Consider the following 22,475-nt stretch of genomic DNA (forward strand, 5'->3'; position numbering starts at 1 on the left):
GGCGGGCTCGCTATTTCTTGTTCCTGTGTGAAAGTGGATCTGGACACCTGCTGTGGTTTTCTGTAAGGGCCAGACTACCTCTTCCTCCCCACTCCCTAAACTTCCGAGACCTGAACCCCAACCTTCTTTCAGAGGTGGAAGAGAAGACACCCCCCACCCCCTCGCCCCCCCAAGCCATTTAAAAGAGCCTTGCGGTTGGTGTAAGATTGACCGAGTGAGACCCCACATTTTCCAGCACAGGCCTGGGAGTAAGAAGGACATGGGTTCTAATCCCGTCTCCGCCACAGGTCTGCTGTGTGACCTTGGGCAAGTCACTTCACTTCTCTGCACCTCAGTTACTTTATCTGTAAAATGGCGATAAGACTGTGAACCCCATGTGGGACAGGGACTATGTCCAACCTGATGAACGTCCTTTTAGACTGTAAGCTCGTTGTGGGAAGGGAATGTCACTGTTTATTGTTGTATTGTACTTTCATAAGTGCTTAGTACAGTGCTCTACACATAATAAGCACTCAATAAATACGATTGAATGAATGAATGAACTTGTATCTACCCCCAGTGCTTAGAACAGTGCTTGGCACATAGTAAGCGCTTAACAAATACCATTATTATTATTTTTCCTTGTTCATACCCAAGGATTTGCCTCCTTTTTCGCTCCGGGGACATCTGGGTAGTCTCCTGGCACAAGGGGTTCCAGTGGATGGTGGGGTGATGGCAGTGACATTCCTTTGAGAAGCAGCATGGCTCAGTGGAAGGAGCCCCGGCTTGGGAGTCAGAGGTCGTGGGTTCGAATCCCAGCTCTGCCACTTGTCAGCTGTGTGACTCTGGGCAAGTCACTTCACTTCTCTGTGCCTCAGTTACCTCATCTGTAAAATGTGGATGAAGACTGTGAGCCTCCCGTGGGACAACCTGATTACCCTGTATCTACCCCAGCGCTTAGAACAGTGCTCTGCACATAGTAAGCGCTTAACAAATATCAACATTATTATTATCTATGGGGCTGCCGCACTACCCCTGCACGAGGTTTGCCCTCTGCAAACATTAGTTGGTGAAGGCACAGCAAATGCCCATGCAATCGTGAGACTATCCTACTGTCTTCTCAAGCATCTTCTCTCTTCGGCTGTGATGGTTTTCTTCATCATCATCATCATCAGTGGTATTTATTGAGCGCTTACCATGTGTCAAGCACTGTACTGAGAGCTCAGGAGAGTTCAGCATTGTTGGCAGACACATTCCCAATGAACTTACAGTTTAGAGATAAAAATTATGCACTTTAGCGTGCTTATGTGGTGGAAAAACGCTTACAGTTGTTGAGACCCTAAGCTCAGTATGGACTGGGAATGTGACTTGTTATATTGTACTCTCCCAAGCACTTAGTACAGTGCTCTGCACACAGTAAGCGCTCAAGTAATAGTGCTCAATAAATGCGGTTGACTGACTGACTGATACCCAACATATAAAATATGTTATATGTATTGCTTGATCCTTGCTGTTTTGCTAGGTGGTTTTATTATGTGGCCAACTGACTAGTGCCCTGCCTATTAAGTGGTAATAGTAAGTCACGATACTTATTGAACACCCTCTGAATAGAACATGCTGTACTAAGCATTTGGGAAATTACAACAGAAGCTCAAGACACGTTCCCCATCCAAAAGGAGCTTATGCTGCAGCGAGGGAGGCAGGCATAAAAATGTGACCAAATAATGCATTCAGAATAAATATTGTATTTACGTCCTGATTTTGCATGCCATGCCATGTATTCTTTTCCAGAACTTAGTACACAGAACTTAGTGGCGTGCTCTGCACATAGTACTTCATACAAACCGTTCCGTCACTACACTGACGCAGTTGTCTCGGGCTTTGTGGGGAAGGAGAGAGGCCGTTAGAGGTGGTAGGACCTCTGCGGGTTCCCCTTGTTGTTCCATCAAGCTTTCGGGGCGACATGTCCGGTGGAGCGGACGATGGAGTGGAGAGGAATGCCCACTGAAGCTAATGATGACCTGCTGCTTAATTCTCCTTCCACCAGATTCATTCATTCATTCAATAGTATTTATTGAGCGCTTACTATGTGCAGAGCACTGTACTAAGCACTTGGAATGTACAGATCGGGAACAGATCCAACGCCTGCAATCTTTCAGGGTTCAGAAACACTGAAACTCATAGGTCAGCCCTTTAAGGTGGAAAGTTATCACTCAGGGGAGTGATGGGGAGGGCTGGAGAGAATTTTTTTTTGTCTCCTCAAGTTAGGGGCTTTTCTTTTTTCAACCAGTCTGTCCCTGCTGGGTGACCTTGGGCCAGTCACTTAGCTTCTCTGGGCCTCAATTTCCACATCTGTAAAATGGGAGTTAAATACCTGTTCTTCCTCTTAGACTGTGAACCCCACATGGGGCAAAATCTGATTGTATTTATATCTACCCCGGCCCTTACCAGAGTTTGGCACGTAGTAAGCACTTAACAAATACCACAGTTTCTCTTATTGTTATTCAGGACTCTGTGTAAACTTTAATTATGATGCCTAAAGCTTTTCCTTGCAATCAGTGGGCGAAATCAGTGGATGCAGTCGAAAAGCCATTGAAGCCATTCAGAGTTGTGATTTCAATGGAGATCGGTTTGAGTGAGGGGAGGAGACCAATTTCAATGAGACACCATAGGGGGAGATTATTAGCATCATCATCATCGATGATATTTACTGAATGCTTACTCTATGCAGGACACTGTACTACATATAAAACAACAGAGTTGACCGACTTAAAATATGAGGAGCATAAAGGTAGTTCACTGTCTGCCTTATTTTCCCTATTTTTTTTTAATGGTATTTGTTAAGCACTTACTTGTGTGCCAAGCACTGTCCTAAGCACTGGGACAGATGCAACGTAATCAGGTTCATCGGTGTCATCCTTGACTCGTCTCTCTCGTTCACCCCACACATCCTATCCGTTACCAAGACCTGCCGGTTTCACCTCTACAATATCGCCAAGATCCGCCCTTTCCTCTCCACCCAAACGGCTACCTTACTATTACGGGCTCTCGTTATATCCCGGCTAGACTACTGTGTCAGCCTTCTCTCTGACCTCCCTTCCTCCTCTCTCGCCCCGCTCCGGTCTATTCTTCACTCCGCTGCCCGGCTCATCTTCCTGCAGAAACGATCCGGGCGTGTCACTCCCCTTCTTAAACAACTCCAGTGGTTGCCTATCAACCTCCGCTCCAAACAAAAACTCCTCACTCTAGGCTTCAAGGCTCTCCATCACCTTGCCCCTTCCTACCTCTCCTCCCTTCTCTCTTTCCACCGCCCACCCCGCACGCTCCGCTCCTCCGCCGCCCACCTCCTCACCGTCCCTCGGTCTCGCCTATCCCGCCGTCGACCGCTGGGTCACGTCCTCCCGCGGTCCTGGAACGCCCTCCCTCCTCACCTCCGCCAAACTGATTCTCTTTCCCTCTTCAAAACCCTACTTCAAACTCACCTCCTCCAAGAGGCCTTCCCAGACTGAGCTCCTCTTCTCCCTCTACTCCCTCTACCACCCCCCCTTTACCTCTCCGCAGCTAAACCCTCTTTTTCCCCTTTTCCCTCTGCTCCTCCACCTCTCCCTTCCCATCCCCACAGCACTGTACTCGTCCGCTCAACTGTATATATTTTCGTTACCCTATTTATTTTGTTAATGAATTGTACATCGCCTTGATTCTATCTAGTTGCCATTGTTTTTACGAGATGTTCTTCCCCTTGACTCTATTTATCGCCATTGTTCTCATCTGTCCGTCTCCCCCGATTAGACCGTAAGCCCGTCAAACGGCAGGGACTGTCTCTACTGTTGCCGACTTGTTCATCCCAAGCGCTTAGTCCAGTGCTCTGCACATAGTAAGCACTCAATAAATACTATTGAATGAATGAATGAATGAAAGGTTGGACCCAGTCCCTGCCCCACAGAGGGCTCACAGTCTTAACCCCCATTTTACAGATGAGGTAACTAAGGCACAGAGAAGTTAAGCGATTTGCACAAGGTCACACAGTTGACAAGTGGCAGAGCCGAAAATAGAACCCAGGTCCTTCTGACTCCCATGCCTGGGCTCTAGCCATTAGGCCACACTGCTTCCCTTCCTTTCAACATTCCCTTCCTCCTCCTCTGTATTTGTTAAGAGATGTGCATACTTCCAAAATGGAGGCTTTGCTGTTAAATACATTTTCATTTTCTGTTACGTCACCAAGCGATAACTTCTTCCTCTAGCTTTCAGCTTCCCAGTGGGGAGCCCTTGGGGATTGCCAGAGTCCTGGAACACTCTCCGCTTCAGACCTCAGGGTACTCTGAGAATAATGTAATACAGGCGGAGGGGAAAAAGAGTTGGCCACCCCTGTTTCTATCAGACAAACTGCTGGAGGGTGGGGGGATCATAACTAAATTTCTTCCCCTTAGCAAGAGGTAAAACCATACATTTTTAACCACCCCCCAACTAGTTCTCCCAAGCAGTGGAGCACTCCATTTGATACCTGGGGGAAAATAAAAGGAATAAAATTGGCTCATCTGTAGGCTAATCCCTACCTCTCCACCACCTCAGCCACCCACTAGTTTGGGTAAATCACCTCAACTCTGCCTTGCCCTGACCTGTGCCAGTCGTGGGCTCCTAATGGAATAGAAGAGGAGTTATCGCCAAGGGTCTTAGGTCATTTATTAAGTGAAAAAATGGAAGCCGGTTAATTAGCTTTCATTTCTGATCCACATCAGGTTCTACTTCCTCACGATTGCCCTAACATCCCTTAGGGTTGAAAAATACCCCACACTGGAGACGTACAGCCTTTGTTCCTGTAAAAATCGGCCTCTCAGAAAGGTGGAAAGCGGGAGTTGTCAGCAGGTTCCACAACTAGTCTCCCTGTGTGCAATGTGCTCCCAGAACTGACCAAGTTGGACTCGGCAAACAAAGCCACGTCAAGGGGAGTGGTTGACTCTCGGGAACTCCACCTTATGTCTACAGAGAATGATCTGAATTGGCAGAGCTGGGTCTTTGTCCTCGCGCTGCAGCCGGGCATCCTCGAACCGGGACGTGGGTGTATGTGGAATCACGCCACAGAGTGACCTTTTCATCAGTTTCCTCAGCTAATGGAGTCCAGTCTTTTCTGGACAAAGCACGTCAGGCTAGCCGGGGTGTGTTGGTTTGCTTTGCCATTTGTCTATTCCATTGTCTTTCTATATGTGGAATAGAACATTGGGAAGGACCCATCCTGCTCTCATCTTCAGCTAGCTTGGAAAAGCCACCTTTTAAAAAAATGGTATTTGTCAAACGCTTACTATCTGTCAAACATGGTTCTAAGCACTGGGGTAGATACAGGTGAGTAGCGAGTCATGAGCACTGATATGTGAGAAAGGGAAAGCTAGTGGCCAGCCTTGAAAGTAATGGAAAAGATTGTTTTTGTGGTATTAAATCCTTACTATGTGCCAGGTACTATACTAAGCGCTGGAATAGGTACAAGCTAATCAGGTTGGACACGGTCCATGTCCCTCCTGGGCCTCACAATCTAAATAACCATTAGAGATGAGGTAACCTAGGCACAGAGAAGTGAAGTGATTCTACCCAGGTCACAAAGGTGACAAGTGGTGGAGCCAGGATTAGAACTCAGGTCCTTCTGGCTCCCAGAAGGACCACTAGGCCATGCTGCTTCTCAGGTTGTGCTTGACGGGGAGAGAAATGGGTAGCCATTAGAGGTTTTGGGGGAGTTGAGAAGTGTGGGCTGAATGCCGTTTCAGGAAGGTAACAACAATAATAATAATAATTTTGGTATTTGTTAAGCACTTACTATGTGGCAGGCTGGGGCGGACACAAATCGGGATGGACACAGACCCTGTCTCATGCAAGGTTCCCAGTCTCAATCCCCATTTTACAGATGAGGAAACTGAGGCCCAGAGAAGTGACTTGAACTTGGGCTGCTGGACAGCCCCGGGAGGTGTAGACTAGAAAAGGGAGAGGCTGGAGGCCAGGAGAGCGGTGAGGAGGTTGATAAATAAATAAATTGTGGTATTTGTTAAGCGCTTACTATGTGCAAAGCACTGTTCTAAGCGCTGGGGCATACAAGGTGATCAGTTTGTCCCACATGGGGCTCTCAGTTTTAATCCCCATTTGACAGATGAGGTAACTGAGGCACAGAGAAGTTAAGTGACTTGCCCAAGGTCACACAGCTGACTAGCGGTGGAGCCGGGATTAGAACCTGTGATCTCTGACTCCCAAGCCCGCGCTCTTTCCATTGAGCCACCCTACTTCTCAGGGATGCAGTAGTGTCTGTTATGCCAAGATCTTGAGTCGGTGTGGTAACATTTTGGCGGAGAGCGATGGGCTTTTTGAACACGCTGAACTGCTCACTTCTCTCTGGGAAGTCCTCCGGAACTTATAGCCCTGTTAGATTCTAAGGCCTTTCGTATTGCTACGAGGGAGACAAACTGCATTTTGGGGGGTTTTGTATGGGGGGCGGCTAGGGTTAAGGTAGGATGTGGAGAGAGCTCCTTGTGAGTCATGAGAGAAACATTTAGAACCATCATGGTAAAGTGAAGTTATTTGTGCAAAGAAATATGGTGGCTTTTTTTTTTCTGAATGTACTAGACTGTAGGCTCTTAGTCTCTAGACTGTAAGCTTGTTGTGAGCGGGAATGTGTCTGTTTATTGTTATATTGTACTCTCCCAAGGACTTAGTACAGTGCTTTGCACCCAGTAAGCCCTCGATAGATATGATTGAATGAATGAATGAAAGACTAGTCAAGCAGCCGTCCCTGACTTAGAGAGCCGCACGACATAGAGCACAGGCCTGACAGTTGGAAAATCATGGGTTCTAGTCCTGGCTCCGCCACTTGTCTGCTGTGTGACCTTGGGCAAGACACTTCACTTCTCTGGGCCTCAGTTACCTCACCTGCAAAATGGGGATTGGGACTGTGAGCCCCATGTGGGACAGGGACTGTGTCCAACTCGATTTGCTTGTATCCACCCCAGCGCTTAGTACAGTACCTGGCACATAGTAAGTACCATCTTTATTATTATTATTAGCCCTCATTTCCCCTCTTCTCCTTCCCTTCTGCATCACCTGTGGGCTTGCGTCTATACCCCATGAGCATTTTGATACTCACCCCGCTTTACACTTACATTTCCTCCCTGCTCCCATTTCCCCCCTCTGTAATTTATTAAATGTCCGTCTTCCCCTCTAGATTGTAAGCTCCTTGTTTAATGGTATTTATTAAGCACATATACTGTGTGTCAAGCAGTGTTCTAAGAGTGGGGTAGAGACAGGTTAATCGGGTCAGACGGAGCTCCTGTCCCACGTGGGGCTCACAGTGCAGAAGGGAAAATAGGTATTGAATCCCCATTTTACAGTTAAGGAAACAGGCACAGAGAAGTGAAGGGATTTGCCCAAGGTCACGCAGCAGATAAGTGGTTGTGTAACGAAGCTTCTATGGGCCTCGGTTCCCTCATCTTTAAAATGGGGATTCAGTACCTGTTCTCCCTCCTACTTAGATGGTGAGGCCCATGTGGGACCTGATGATCTTGTACAATAATAATAATGATGATGGCATTTGTAAAGCGCTTACTATGTGTGAAGCACTGTTCTAAGTGCTGGGGGGGATACAAGGTGATCAGATCGTCCCACGTGGGGCTCACAGTCTCAAACCCCATTTTACAGATGAGGTAACTGAGGCACAGACAAGTGAAGTGACTTGCCCAAAGTCATACAGCCGACAAGTGGCGGAGCCGGGATTAGAATTTATGACCTCTGACTCCCAAACGCAGGCTCTTTCCAATGAGCCACGCTGCTACCCCAATGCTTAGTACACAGTAAACGCTTCACAAAACCCATTATGACGATGATGAAGATGAGGATGATGAAGCAGAGCTGGGATTAGAACCCAGGTCCTCTGATTCTCTGGCTTGTGCTCTTTCCACTAGACCACACTCTTTCTTGTGATCAGGGATCATGTCTACTAACTCTATTTTACTGTATTCTCCCAAGCGATTAGTACAGAGTTCTGAGCACAGTAAGGTCTCTGCAAATACTATTGATTGATTGATTGAATCTACCCTTCCTCTCTTCCCTTCCTTTGTTTTGTTCTGGAAAATTTGAGATCAGAAGTAGGTATATCACTTTTTTTTCCCTTCTTCTGGGACTCACTCAAAATCTCCAACATTAACCCACATTCATTTGCCTGTGTCCCCTTTATCCTAACGACAAAAATAAATGAACCATTTATAAAAGTAGTTTAGTTTAAAGTGAGTTTTGCTAACACTGCTCAATCCCTCTGGAGTGCCCTCCCTCTTCATTTCCAGCAGACAGTTCCCTCCCCTCTTTCAAAGTCTTACTGAAGAAACATCTCCTCCAAGAGGCCTTCCCTAACTTAAACCTTCATTTCCTTTTCTTCCACTCCTTTTTGTGTCACCCTGACTTGTTCCCTTTATTCATCCCCCGTCCCGGCCCCACAGCACTTACTTATCTGTAATGTATTGATTTCTATTAATGTCTGTCTCCCCCTCTAGACTGTAGCTCATTGTGGGCAGGGAATGTGTCTGTTGTTATGTTGTACTCTCCCAAGTGCTTAGTACAGTGCTCTGCAAACGGAAAGTGCTCAATAAATATGATTGATTGATTGATCCTGCCCTCCTATCTGGCAGCCAGGAAGTGAGCAGAGAAGTATTAATGCTACTTTTCAGTTCAGGAAGCTCTGAACTGAAACCACAGACTTGAAGACACAGGAGAACACTGGATTCTACTGAGCCTCCTAGTCGTGGCTTAGGCCATGTGACATTTCTTTTTAATTTCATGGTTAAGTAACATCCTTTTTCAAAAGAATCAATCAGTTGTATTTATTGAGTGCTTAGTGTGTGCAGAGCTCTGTACTAAGTGCTTGGGAGAGTTCAATAGCCCATTTGACTCCTAGACAGAATATGCATGAATTTAATAGTAATAATGATTAGGGTATTCAAGTGCTTAGTATGTGCCAAACCCTGTACTAAGATAATCAGATTGGATACAGTATCTGTCCCACCTGAGGTTCACAGTTTAAGTGGTGGGGGAGAAGAGGTATTGAATTTGCACTGAACAATTAGGAAACTGAGGCCCAGTGAAGTGAATTGCCCATGGTCACATAGGAAGTGGCAGAGCCAGGTTTAGAACTCATGTCCTCTATTTCCCAGATCCATGCTCTTTCCATTAGGGCTCTCTGTTTCCCACACTCATATCTAAAACGCATCTTCCAAAATTCCCTAGAAAGCAAAATCCTAGGGACTTTTCGAAAGAGAAACCAAGAGCCCAGAAGATTCATTTTACAAGGTAGCTGGTTGATCATCTCCCCACGGGTCCATCGGATGCGTGGCCTAGGGATTAGAGCTTGGCCCTGGGAGTCAGAAGGACCTGGGTTTTAATCCCAGCTCCATCTCTTGTCTGCTTTGTGACCTTAGGTGAATCACTTTAACTTGATCCAGTAATCAGCTGCATCTTCTATGTGGGTGTTGGAGTTGCAGAGGATTAGGTTAGAGGAGTGAGAGTTGAGAGGGCCTTAAAATTCTTCAGAGATGTGGTGTGAGGACAGGAGATCAGTAGAAGACTGAGCCTTCCTTTCCTCTTCTCTCACTCCCTTCTGCGTTGACCTTATTTGCTCCCTTCGTTCATCCCCCAGCCCAGCCCCACAGCATTTAAGTGATATATATTTAATATATTTAAGTGATATATTGTACTCTCCCTAGCGCTTAGTACAGTGCTCTGCACACAGTAAGTGCTAAATAAATACGATTGACTGAGCCAGGGCTAGAAGACAACAGCAACTAGGATGAATAAAGAATGAAGAATGGGTGAGCTTGAAGGGAGCAAGATAATCCAGAAGTGGCATAGTAATTTTACTAGATAACAGCATGGCCTAGTAAAAAGAGCACTGGCCTGAGAGTCAGAGAACCTGGTTCGAATACCACCTTTGCCACTTGCCTGCTGAGTGACCTTGGGAGAATCACTAAATCAGTCGATCAGTGGTATTTACTTATTTTCTTTCAGTGTTTTTATCGTATTTCTTTCATTCATTCATATTTATTGAACGCTTACTGTATGCAGAGCACTGTACTAAGTAGAGAAGCAGCATGACTCAGTGGAAAGAGCACGGGCTTGGGAGTCAGAGGTCAAGGGTTCTAATCCCTGCTCCGCCACTTGTCAGCTGTGTGACTTTGGGCAAATCACTTAACTTCTCTGGGCCTCAGTTACCTCATCTGTGAAATGGGGATGAAGACTGTGAGGCCCATGAGGGACAGCCTGATCACCTTGTATCCCCCCAGCACTGAGAACAGTGCTTTGCACATAGTAAGCACTTAATAAATACCAACATTATTAAGTACTTTGTTACCTGTTACTTATTTGTTAAGCACTTACTATGTGCCAGGCACTGGACTAAATGCTAGGGTAGATACAAGCTAATCTGTTTGGACACAATTCTTGTCACACATGGGGCTCACCGTCTTAATCCCCATTTTACAGATGACGTCACTGAGGCACAGAGAAGTGAAGTGACTTGCCCAAGGTCACATGGCTGACATGCAGAGGAGCAGGAATTAGAGCCTAGGTCCTTCTAGACTGTAAACTCGTGGGCAGCGAATGTATCTGTTACATTGTACTCTCCCAAGTGCTTAGTACAGTGCTCTGCATACAGTGAGTGCTTAATAAATATGATTGACCGATTTATGACTCCCAGGTCCGTTCTCTATCCACTAGGCCATGCAGACTATTATTATTTTCCTTTCCTTCTAAGTCAGGAAGAATGGGAGAAGGTGAGTCCACCTTGGGAAAGAGCCACAGGGGACACAGAACTGCCTGGAGTGAACCAGGTCTCATTAATGGCAGGTGGCAGAAAAAAGTTGGGTAGGAGGAGGTCGGTGTTGAAGGAAAGTTTACCGACCGATAAGGCTGGAGGTTCCAGAGACCACGTCTAAATGAGGTAGTTTGGTGGGAGGGTGTGTCAGGATTGTAGGCGGGATTTGTGTTAGTCCCGTTGGGCTCAGGTGTCCAAAGGCACTGCTGAGGTTAGGTGGCCTAAGGCCCAGGAAGAGAAAATAGGGATCTGGTCAGCAGAGTAGATGGAGTAGAAGTGGACAGGGTGAGTGCTGAGGTCAGCCACTGAATGGCAAAGTTAGAGAAGGAGGATGAGCTGGTGAAGGAGACCAGTGAGAATTTGGGAGGAGGAGGAGGAGGAAGAGAAGGGGGAGGTGTCAACAAGCAAGACCATCTTGAGGAAACAGGGTGTCAGCTGCAGGGATGGTGAGGAAAACAGCCAAATCCTTCTTTTTTCTGTCCCAAAATGCCCAGAGAGTCACAGGCTTTCCTTTTTGGGGGAGTTTCTGTTGTGTCTTATCCTGTTACGTACTGGGGAGAAGTGTCTAATTTTTTTGTGATTTTAACCTGAGGCAGTTGAGCTATAATGTACATTTTCTTTGTTGATAAGAATGACTGAGGGGAAGACTGTTTTCGTTATTCACTCCTGGATTGACGGGAAAAGTTACCAGTTGTGTAAGACCTCCTCCGCTAGATTCTCTGGGGCAATCGTCTATAGCCAAACCACTACTAACAATGTCCCTGGTCCTTCACGTGTCCACTGTGTGACCTTGGGCAAGTCACTTTTCTGTGCCTCAGTAACGTCATCTCTAAAGTGGAGATTGAGATCATGATCCCCATGTGGACAGGGACTATGTTCACGCTTGTATCTACCCCAGCGTTTAGTCCAGTGCCTGGCACATAGCAAGCGATTGTCAGATTCCATAAAAAAGAACAAAACAACAATAAATACACACATCCCTTTGTGTTTCAAGATCGGATGGAGTACGTAGCCGGCATCTGCTCATTGTGAGCAGGGAATGTGTTCACTGTATTGCACTCTCCCAAGCTCTCAGTATAGTGCTGTGCACACAGTATGCGCCCAATAAATACAACTGACTACTAATTAAATACCTCTGTCTCTTGCAGGTTGGCCCCCATGCGATTGTACACACTGTCTAAGCGCCACTTCGTCCTCGTCTTTGTCGTCTTCTTCCTTTGTTTTGGCCTGACGGTCTTCATCGGAATTGCAGGTGAGGTATTTCTTAAAATATTTTATTTTATCCCTCTCCATCCCCCGGTCTCCCCAGACTCTTACCTTAACAGCAACACCCTCCCTTCCCGATTCATTCCTCCTCCATTTCAGAGCTGTCTTTGGGGCCTCCGGAGGTTCTACATAAATCTGACGGTGGGCCCTATCTGCCTTTGATAGTTTGCATCCCTCACGACATTTGCGAGGTCTGGATTTCAAACGGGGGAACTGACATCAGGGCCGAGTTAGATGTTAATTAAGTTGGGATCCGCAGGCAAAGCTGCCTCTGTTCACTGTGCCTGATTTCTATCACACCTGCACTCAAGTCAGAGCAGGGGAGAAATATGGGAGGGGAAGGTGCCGAGCAAATCAAATCTCACTGCTTCATTAAGGTCATGGGGTCTGATCCCATCCCTGCCACTTATCTGTGGTGTGACCTTGGGCAAGTCACTCACTTCTCTGTTCCTCAGTTCCCTCATCTGTAAAATGAAGATTGAGATTGTGAGCCCCATTTGGGACAGGGACTGTGTCCAACCTGATTATTATTAATTGTGGGAGGGAGGAGAGGGGAGCTAGCTATCCTGGGGATTGTGGCCCGAAGGGGCTCAGATCCCCGGTCTGTAATGGTCGGATGTTTTTCACCTGGCCTGTCAGGTTCTCCACATTCGGCGGGGTCAGATGAGGTCAGGATCCAAGGAAGATCTTGAAGAAACAGAAGGTGTTTGAATTCACCTTATTATAGATCTCAATCCAAGAGTTCACTGGAGCTGTGATGATCACAAATCCCCAGATTTGCCAATATGCATAATAATCAGTCAGCCAGTGGTATTTATTGAGCACTTACTCTGTGCAGAGCACTATTCTAAGCTCTTGGGAGATTACAGCACCACAGAATTAGCAGACACGTTCCCTGCCCAGAACTCGTTTATAGTCTAGAGAAATGAACTTGATGACAGGTTGGATAGGGGAATGGCACGTGCCCAGGTGTAGTAGGTTCAGCCACCCCAGTGTGGCAAACTGGCGAATACATCCTGTACTATTTGCTGATCAATCAATGGTATCTGTTGAGCAGCAGAGAACAGAGTGGCCCAGTGGAAAGAGCCTGAGCCTGGAAGTCAGAGGACCTGGGTTCTGATTCTGGCTCTATTATGTGACCTTGGACTAGTTACTTCACTCTTTTGTGCCTCATTGACTTCATCTGAAAAATGGGGACTAAGACTGGGAGCCCCCTCTGTGAGACGCGGACTGTGTCCGACCTGATTAGCTTGTCTCTACCCCAGTGCTTGGTCCAGTGCTTGGCACATAGTAAGTAAGCGCTAAACAAATACCATTAAAAAAAATCGAGCACTTAGTGTATGCAGAGGCCTCTCCCGACTAGGCCTTCATTTCCTTTCTGCCACTCCCTTCTGTATCGTCCGTGCTCTTGGATTTGTACCCTTTACTCACCCCTTTCTCAGCCCCACAGCGTTTACGTCCATACCTGTCATTCATTTATTTATACAAATGTCTGTCTCCCCCTCGAGACCGTAAGTTCTTCGTGGGTAAGGAATATTTCTGTTACATCTGTACTCTCCCAAGCATTTAATACAGTGCTCTACACACAAGAAGTGCTCAGGAAATACAATTGACTGACTGACTGTCCCCGTTCTGGTGGCTGGGGTGGGGGAGGCGAGGGCCACTAATGGGGCCAGCGCATGGCTTGCAGTGCTGACCGACTTGCAGCAGCTGCCCCGTGTTGCCCTGCAGCGGAGAACTGCATGAACCACTTGTCTACTGTGTGACCGTGGGCAAGTCACTTCACTGGCATGGGGTTTGCAGCCGCTGCCCCATGTTGCCCTGCAGTGGAGGACTGCACAAACCACTTGTCCACTGTGTGACCGTGGGCAAGTCATTTCACTTCTCCATGCCTCAGTTACCTCATCTGTAAAATGGGGATTGAGACTGGGCCCCACATGGGACAGGGACTGTATCCACCTTGATTTGCTTGTATCCACCCCAGTGCTTAATACAGTGCCTGGCACAAAGTAAGCACTTAATAAATATCCTCATTATTATTATTATTATTATTATTTTTAAGAAAGAGAAAAAAATTCTGGAGCCAGGAGCAGGGGGGTGGGGGCAGTTTTGGGGATGCCAGAAAACTGCCTGAAACACAGGGGAGTAGGAAGGTATCGAGGTGAAGATAGGCAGGGAGGGAATCGACAGACCTGCAGTGATGGGCTGTAACGTGGTTGATTGTACTCAGTACACTGCTCTAAAGTCAGTCAGTCGCACTTACTGAGTTCTTACTGTGTGCTAAGCACTGTACCGAGTGCTTGGGAAAGTACAGTTTAACAAAGTTGGCGGACACCTTTCCTGCCCACAGTGAGCTTACAGTCTAGAGGGGATTGTGTAGAGTCTAGAGAGAGCTTCTCAGCTGTCACTTCTCCCCTTTACCTTGCCCCTTTCCTAGCAGACCCCAGCTGTCATTGGCTAGCCAGGGACAGGAAGGAGAAGGGACTTGTAGCAACAGGGCCCCAGGTTGTCATGAGGTCAGAAAAAGAGGAAAATGTTCCAGAGCACGAGGAGGAGACAAGTTCAAGATGTGGGTCGGGGCAGCAGAACTGCTCGGACTAGGGGAGAACTGGAGTGAGGCAGGGATGAAAGTGGATTATTTGCAGCAATTAAAGTTCCAGTAGAAAATCTGATGGAAATTACTGTCATAGTTTTAGGGGGCAAGAAATTCCCTAGGAACATGAGAGGGATTAGAAGGTGATGGGGAGATATTGCCTTTGGGTTCTGCCACTGTGGCAGGGATGCTGTGGAAACAGAAACTGAAGTAATTGCATGTAGGTCCATGGGCAAACTTCACTTCCCCCACAACACAGACATACGTAATACAACCACATTTTTTTAGAAACACAATTCAACTCTTTAGTGGGCTATTTCTTGACAGCCATCTCTGCTGTTACATAGCAGCTGTAATATTGAAAAAAGTTCCATTTTATATTAACCATTGATGGAAGGGGAATGGGAAGCAGCATGGCATAGTGAATAGAGCACGGGCCTGGGAGTCAAACAAAGCAGACAAGTGATGGAGCAGGGATTAGAACCCATGACCTTCTAACTCCCAGGCCTGTGCTCTATTCACTATGCCACACTATTTCCTTTTTGCGAAGGAAAGGAGGGATGAGGAAGGAATGAATAGAGGTTGGGAGATTAACAAAGAAGTCCCACCTGAAACTGTAGACTCTTGATTGTCAATTTATCCAAGTGTCTCAGTCCTGGTGGGACTTTTCGTTATACTCCACCAGGATAATTCCCATTAAAAAAATACTGCGTTTTTCTCAGTCTCTCTCTCATCCTCGTCCGTAGTTCCAATCAATTCGCTCTTTTGCTCCGCCATTGAGGTAGCCCCTGTTTTCTTTTCATTATAAGCTAAGAGTGTTATGGTCCAGATTTCTAAAAGGTCAGTAGTAGTAGTTCAAGAAAAGAAATGTTTAAATAGAATAATAATTATGGTATTTGTTAAGTGCTTACTATGTGCCAAGCATTGTTCTAAGAGCTGAATGTAAAGTATGGCTTACTAATATCTTCTTTAATATCAAGAATAAATGGATTGGTGCCTCTTTGAATTGCTTTCCCAAAGTCTTAAAGATCTTTGCCTGCTGGGTGATAGTTCATCATTAGGTTTAATTTCCCAAGGAACAGAAAATCTCATTATGTTAAAGCAAAACTTGATTTAATTTGGCTGTCATTTGAAAGAGCCCTACAACCTTCTGCCCTTCTTTCTTTGATGGACTTCCCCTTGTCATCTTCACATGAGAACAAAAAATATCCTCTCAAAAGGGACACTCCATATGACTGGACTAACATATACTGAGGTTTTATGGCATTTTGGGATTTCCTAGGAAAACCACCTTACCAATAATCTCCTTTTTTCTCCTGGCATTGAATGCAGAATAATAAAAATAATAATAATAGTATTTAAGTGTTTACTGTGTGCCAGGCACTGTTCTAAGCAGTGGGGCAGATACAAGATAATCGGGTTAGACACAGTCTCTTTACCACATGGGGCTCACAGTCTCAATCCCCATTTTACAGATGAGATACCTGGAGTACAGAGAAGTTAAGTGATTTGCCCAAAGTCACATAGCAGACAAGTAGTGGAACTGGGATTAGAACCCAAGTCCTCCTGCCTCCCAGGCCCATGCTCTATCCACTACGTCATGCTGCTTCTCCATAAGTGTACTAAGCGCTGAGAGACGACAATATAACAGAGTTGGTAGACACATTCCCTGGCCACAAGGAGACCACATTGAAGACCACCAGGATGGGGAAATAGCTTTCCTTTCCAATAAGATCCTTTGACTTGAAGAATCTGCCCAGTTGAAAATTTAAGTACTTGCCCTTGGAGAGTGGATAAGGTAATTGATCTATAATTATGACAATACCAAACATGTAGGCCTTTGAAATGTGCCTTTATTGTCCCTAAAAGTTTCCCCTTGAAAATAAGAAGGGGGTACATTTATTGCTACTTTGATTTACCTTTATAAAAAGAAAATCTTAAACATAAATGTAATTTTTCAAGGTCAAGAGGAGACACCACTGAAGCCCTTTCTGCTCCCTTAGTTATTGTAACAGCTACCTATACATAGTACTCTATTTAGGTAGTCTCAACCATCTTTTCCGCCAGAAATAGGTTTGAATTATAGTTCATCTTTTGACCATTTGACCATTTACCTTTTCAAAGCAAAATACCCTTTTGTTAATGTGGATTTCCCAGTGATGTTAGCCTTATCTGGAGGTCTCAATTGAAGGGAAAAGAAAATATGACTTAGTGCCCGAAGGCAAGATTTCATCATTCCTATACAATTTTATCACAATATCTGCGTTAAATGAAGTTGTGTAATACCTTCATCGGCTCCCTTAAGTCTGAGGACAGTGTGAGCTTTGGTTTCTTTTTTTTTCAAACTGGTTTATGTTTAAGTGTTTACTATGTGTCAGGCATGGTACTAAGCCCCAGTATGGGGCCCCCACATGGGACTCACAGTATTAATCCTTATTTTAAAGATGAGGTAACTGAGGCAAGAGAAGTGAAATTACTTGCCCAAGGTCACACAGCAGACAAGTGCCAGAGCCAGGATTAGAACCCAGGTCTTTCTGACTACCAGACCTGTACTCTAACCACATGCTGCTTCTCAAGTATTGTGTTGACTGTTCTGCATTGGTATTGGCAATCAGTCGGTGGTATTTACTGAGTGTCTACTAAATACCAAGCTCTGTAGTCAGAGCTTGGGAGAGTACAATAGACACAAGAAGTTTTCTGCCCTCCAGGGGCTTATCTCTTTCTCCTCCAAAAAGCAAATCCACTCAGCTGAATATAAAGTCCTCTGAAATCCTTCTGTGTGATGGCAGCCCCCTCACCTTCTCTCTCTCCCAAATACTCCCTCCCCTCATATCTGTCCTGTCCCGCCCTCCAATCTTTTGACCCCCCCTCCCCCCCACTAATTTTCTTAAGTCATCCTGCTCCATCGAATCTCCATATCCAAACTGCCTCCCCTTGATGACCAAATCGACTCCCTCCACACCACCCTCTTTACTAAACTCAACTCACTCGCTCCCCTATCCCTTCGTCAATCTCATGCCACTAACCCACAGCCCCAGTTCACCTCCTCACTCTGCTTCCTTCGCTTTCGTGCATAAGCCGCAGCGCGCTGATGGTGGAAATCCAGATATCAGAGTGATATCATCCACCTCATATTCAATCTCGCCTGCTTTTACTCTGCTCTTTCCTCTGCCTGGCAATATTATTTCTCCATCCTTATTGATGCTCCTACTCACTGCCCTGGTCAGTTTTGTCAGACGTTTAACTCCATCCTCAAGCCCCTGTCCCCCTTTCTTCCCCATCTATTGCCCCTACTGACTTGGCCGCATACTTTATTGAGAAAATTGAATCCATCATTTGTGATCTCCCTAAACACCTCCTTGCTCCTCTCCAGCCCCTTCCATCTATCTCAGGAGTTTCTCAAGAGGAGATCTCTAAGTGTGCCTCTCTCCCCATCCCTTCACCTCTTATCAAAACAGTTTTCCCCTCCCTTCTTCCCTCCAGGACTGCCATCTTTGACCGTTTACTCTCCAGTGACTTCTTCCCCTCTACTTTCAAACATGCTCATGTCTCCTCTATCCTTTGACCTTCCAGTTATCGCCCCATCTCCCTTCTACCTTTCCTCCCCAAACTCCTTGAGCGAGTTGTCTAAACCTGCTGCCTCCACATCCTCTCCTCCTGTTCTCTCCTTGAGCCCATTTAATTTGGCTGCTGCTCCCTTCTCTTCACAGAAATTGCCCTCTCAAAGGCTGCCAGTGACCTCCTTAGTGTCCAGTAGCCTCTGCTCCATCCTAATCATCCCCATCCTCAACTGCCTTCTCCACAGTTGACCACCCCCTTCTCTTGGCAATATTTTCCAACTGTGTCTTGCTCAAAGTCACACTGACACTGACACTGTCCTCTCCTGGTTCTCCTCTTATCTCTCTGGACCACTAGGTTTCAGTCTCTTTCACGGGTTCTTTCTCTGCCTCCCATCCCTTTTAACTGTGGGAGTCCCTCAAGGCTCAATTCTATTCTATTCTCCATCTACACCCATTCCCTTGGGAAACTAATGGCTTTAACTACCATCACTATGGAGATGGTTCTCAAATCTACATCTCCAGCCCTGATAATAATAATAATAATGATCATTATGGTATTTGGGAATGGCTTCCTCTGCAATCTTGCATTTCCTCCTGCCTTCAGGACATCTCTCCTTGAATGTCCTGCCAACACCCTTAACACACCCAAAACAGAATTCATCTTCCCACCCAAACCTGGCTATTTCCTCCCACTTTCCCTTTACCGTAAACAGTACCACCAACCTCCACGTCTCAGAAGCCTGCAACCTTGGCATTGTCCTTGGCTCATCACTGTCATTCAACCCACATATTCAGTGTGTCGTTAAATCTTGTTGGTTCAACCTTCACAACATTGCTAAAATCCTCCCTTTCTTCTCTATCCAAACAGCTACCATGTTAATCTGAACACTTATTCTATCCCTCCTTGATTACTCTGTCAGCCTCCTTGCTGACTTCCCTGTCTCCTGGCTTTTCCCACTCCAGTTAATGCTTAACTCTGCTGCTTGGATTGTTTTCCTAAAAAAAGGTTCAGTCAAGGTTTTCCCATTCCTCAAGAACCTCCAGTGGTTGCCCATTCACCACCACATCAGAAAGAAACTCCTTACAATTAGCTTTAAAGCACTCACTTACTTCACCCCCTCCTGTCTTACCTCTCTGATTTCCCACTAGAACGCAGCACGCTCACTTAGCTCATCTGATGCCAACCTCCTCGTTGTACCTTAATCTCATCTATCTTGCTGCTGACCCCTCACCCACATCCAGCTTCTGCTCTGGATCTTCCTCCCGCTTCATAACCTACAGAGCATAACTCTCCCCATCATCAAAACTTTTAAAAAATCAAATCACGGCCAAGAGGCCTGCCATGCCTGACTCCTCATTTCCCCTACTCCGTCTCCTTTCTGTGTCACCTTGCGCTTTGATATTCACCCCACCTTCAGCCCCAAAGCACTTTATATACATATTGATAATTTATTTTAATGTCTCTCTCCCCAACTTCACTACAAGCTCCTTGTGGGCAGTGAACGTGTCCACCAACTCTCTTATTTTGTACTCTCCCAAGCTGTCAGTACAGTGCTCTGCACACAGTAATTGGTCAGTAAACATGACTGATTAATTGATTTTTAAAGGGATTCAGCCCCCCTTCTCCACCCCTCCCCCAACTCCCAGGCATCAGTTCTTTTCATTTTCAGCTTCAGGTCTTAGTTAAGATTTTGACTAATCAAAATGAATTCCATTTTAAATAACCTGGTTTTGCTTTCTTCCCTTCTCCTTTTTATTGCAATTTAGGTCCTAAAGCAATCCAGTGTGTTGGGGTGGAATCTCCGTCCAATAGCAGCTTGAAGGTAAGGCAACAGAGCGGGATGTTAGTATGGCCTTCACTGGGTGTTCGAAGCGATAGCTTGATCGTCATGGTAACTGAGGATGGTAAAGTGTGGGTAGATCTTGAACCATGGCGTGATTTTTCATTATGCTACTCATTTCTTATTCCTGTGAAGGAAACGCACTCTGAATTATGGTTACTGTGTAATAGATAATCTCAGAGCAGAACAAGACCATAATTTCTTCCACAGTTTTTGTAACGCCTGAAGGAATATATTCACCCTTCAGTAAAGATTCATTTGCAGAGGGTTAGTTAACACACTCTGCTTCACCTCAGGGTCAAGAGCGGATGATCAAAATTTTTACCTATACACACTGGATAGGTTCTCGGTACAGTTTCCTCCATCTTGGAATCATGATGTTATTTTGACTCGGATCTTGAAAACAGCCATTTTTTATACTGATATCTGACACCAGTTGAAGTCTACTTGTCAGTCAGAATTTCGTGAATGACTGCCTACTATGAGCTTTGTGAAATGTTTTTTTTTCCCTTCTGAATGTCAAACATAAAATTTTAATTTGAAAACTAAGTTTATTTAGTGTGCATAGCTCTGACACTAATACAGAAAGTTCAGGTTTGCTAGCTTGACATTCCCCCACTTCCTCGCCACGCACCTCTTTTGCAAAGTAATTTGAGATGAGGAATAATAATAATGAAATACTAATTATAATTATTGTATATGTTCAGCACTCACTTTGTGTCAGGCAATGTTCTTGACCCAAATTAATCAGGTTGGACACAGTCCCTTTCCCACTTGGGGCTCACATTCTTAGCAGGAGGAAGAACAGGTATTAAATTCTCATTTTACAAATGAGGAAACTGAGGCACCGAGAAGTTGTGACTTGCCCAAGGTCACCCAGCAGGCAAGTGGCAGAGCCAGGTTTAGAAACTAGGTACTCTGATTCCCAAGCCCATGATCTGTCCACTAGACCAGGCTGCTTCTCCAGTGGGTCAGTCATATTTATTGAGTGCTTTCTGTGTGTGGAGCACTGTACTAAGAGCTTGGGAGAGATAAGAGTAGGAAAACCATGTATTTATGTATTACATTATGAAAGTTTCCTTCTCTGCCCTCATGGGAGCCCAGAACAGTAGAAATGTCTTGAGGAATATGATAGAAATTATAACTGCACATATATTCATGTGTACCCTGAATCTGTCTGATATCCCTGTATTTGAAGGAAGCTTTACTTGAACAGCAGCATTTTCTGAGAAGGGATTTTATTCCCTGTGAGATAATTTTATTTTGAACCTGCGCAGGAGTTGGATGCCTGCCTGATCTATGAAACTGCAGGGTCTCTTAACCCAGTAGACACTGATCAGGGGACAGAGAGGCCCACTGTGGTATTTTCAGACCCACAGAGAGCAAGAGACTCTAAGCTTGTTGTGGACAGGGAGCGTATCTACCAACTCTGTTATATTGTCCTCTCCCAAGTGCTTAGTAATCATGGTATTTGTTAATTGCTTACTATGTGCCAAGCGCTGTTCTAAGCGCTGGGGTAGATACAAGGTAATCAGGTTGTCCCACGTGGGGCTTACAATCTTAATCCAGATGAGGTGACTGAGGCACAGAGAAGTTACATGACTTGCCCAAAGTCACACAACAGATAAGTGGCAGACCTGGGATTAGAACCCACGATCTCTGACTCCCAATCTCTTTCCATTAAGCCAAGTGCTCCGCACACAGGAAGCGCTCAAGAAATACCGTCGACTGATGGATGTAGTCGTACTGTCAGCAGGGTCTCCTTTGCATCGAAGGACAGTGCTACAAAGTTCACGAGGTGGTGATATTAAACTTTGAAGGAGAAGCAGCGTGCCTTCCTGGAAAGAGCAGAGACCTGGGAGTCAGGAGGCCCTGAGTTCTAATCCCCTTTTCGCCATTTGTCTGCTGTATACACTTGTCACGTAATCTCTGTGCCTCAGTTCCCTCATCTTTAAAATGGGGGTTAATGGGCCACATGGACCGTTTCCAACTGATGATCTTGTATCTACCCCAGCACTTAGTTCAGTGCCTGGCACATAGTAAGCATTTAACAGATGCCATTTAAAATAAGAAAAGCAGGAAAGGACAAAATACATTTCAATAGGAAATAAAAGTCAGTTATGAGTCTCTGGCTCCTGGGCAAATCCAGGAGCGTGGACAGTCTGCTGCTTAATAATGATGATAATAATAATATTTATAAAGTGCTTACTGTGTCCCAAGCATGGTAGTAAGTATTGGGATACACACAAAATAATCAAATCAGACACTGTCACTGTCCCACATGGGGCTCACAATCTTCGTGGAAGAGAGAACAGGAATTTAATCCCCTTCTATAGGTGAGGACACTGAAGTAGTTAAGTGACTTGCCCAAGGTCATGCAGCAGGCACGTAGCAAAGCCAGGTTTAAA

The 22,475-nt window shown here is 45.6% G+C and overlaps 1 protein-coding gene across 3 annotated transcripts in view; it reads left to right on the forward strand.

The window, feature by feature from the left end:
- Window positions 1–22,475, forward strand: part of TMEM181 (transmembrane protein 181) — a 127,987-nt gene that overhangs the window by 63,152 nt on the left and 42,360 nt on the right. For all 3 annotated transcript variants that reach the window (XM_029058205.2, XM_029058206.1, XM_039911138.1), the window contains exons 2-3: window positions 11,956–12,059; window positions 19,994–20,049. In XM_029058205.2, the coding sequence (XP_028914038.1) occupies window positions 11,956–12,059; window positions 19,994–20,049 (160 nt within the window). The remainder of the gene's footprint in view (window positions 1–11,955; window positions 12,060–19,993; window positions 20,050–22,475) is intronic.

The sequence above is a fragment of the Ornithorhynchus anatinus genome, chromosome 2 (assembly GCF_004115215.2).
Source record: "Ornithorhynchus anatinus isolate Pmale09 chromosome 2, mOrnAna1.pri.v4, whole genome shotgun sequence".
Lineage (NCBI taxonomy): Eukaryota > Metazoa > Chordata > Mammalia > Monotremata > Ornithorhynchidae > Ornithorhynchus > Ornithorhynchus anatinus.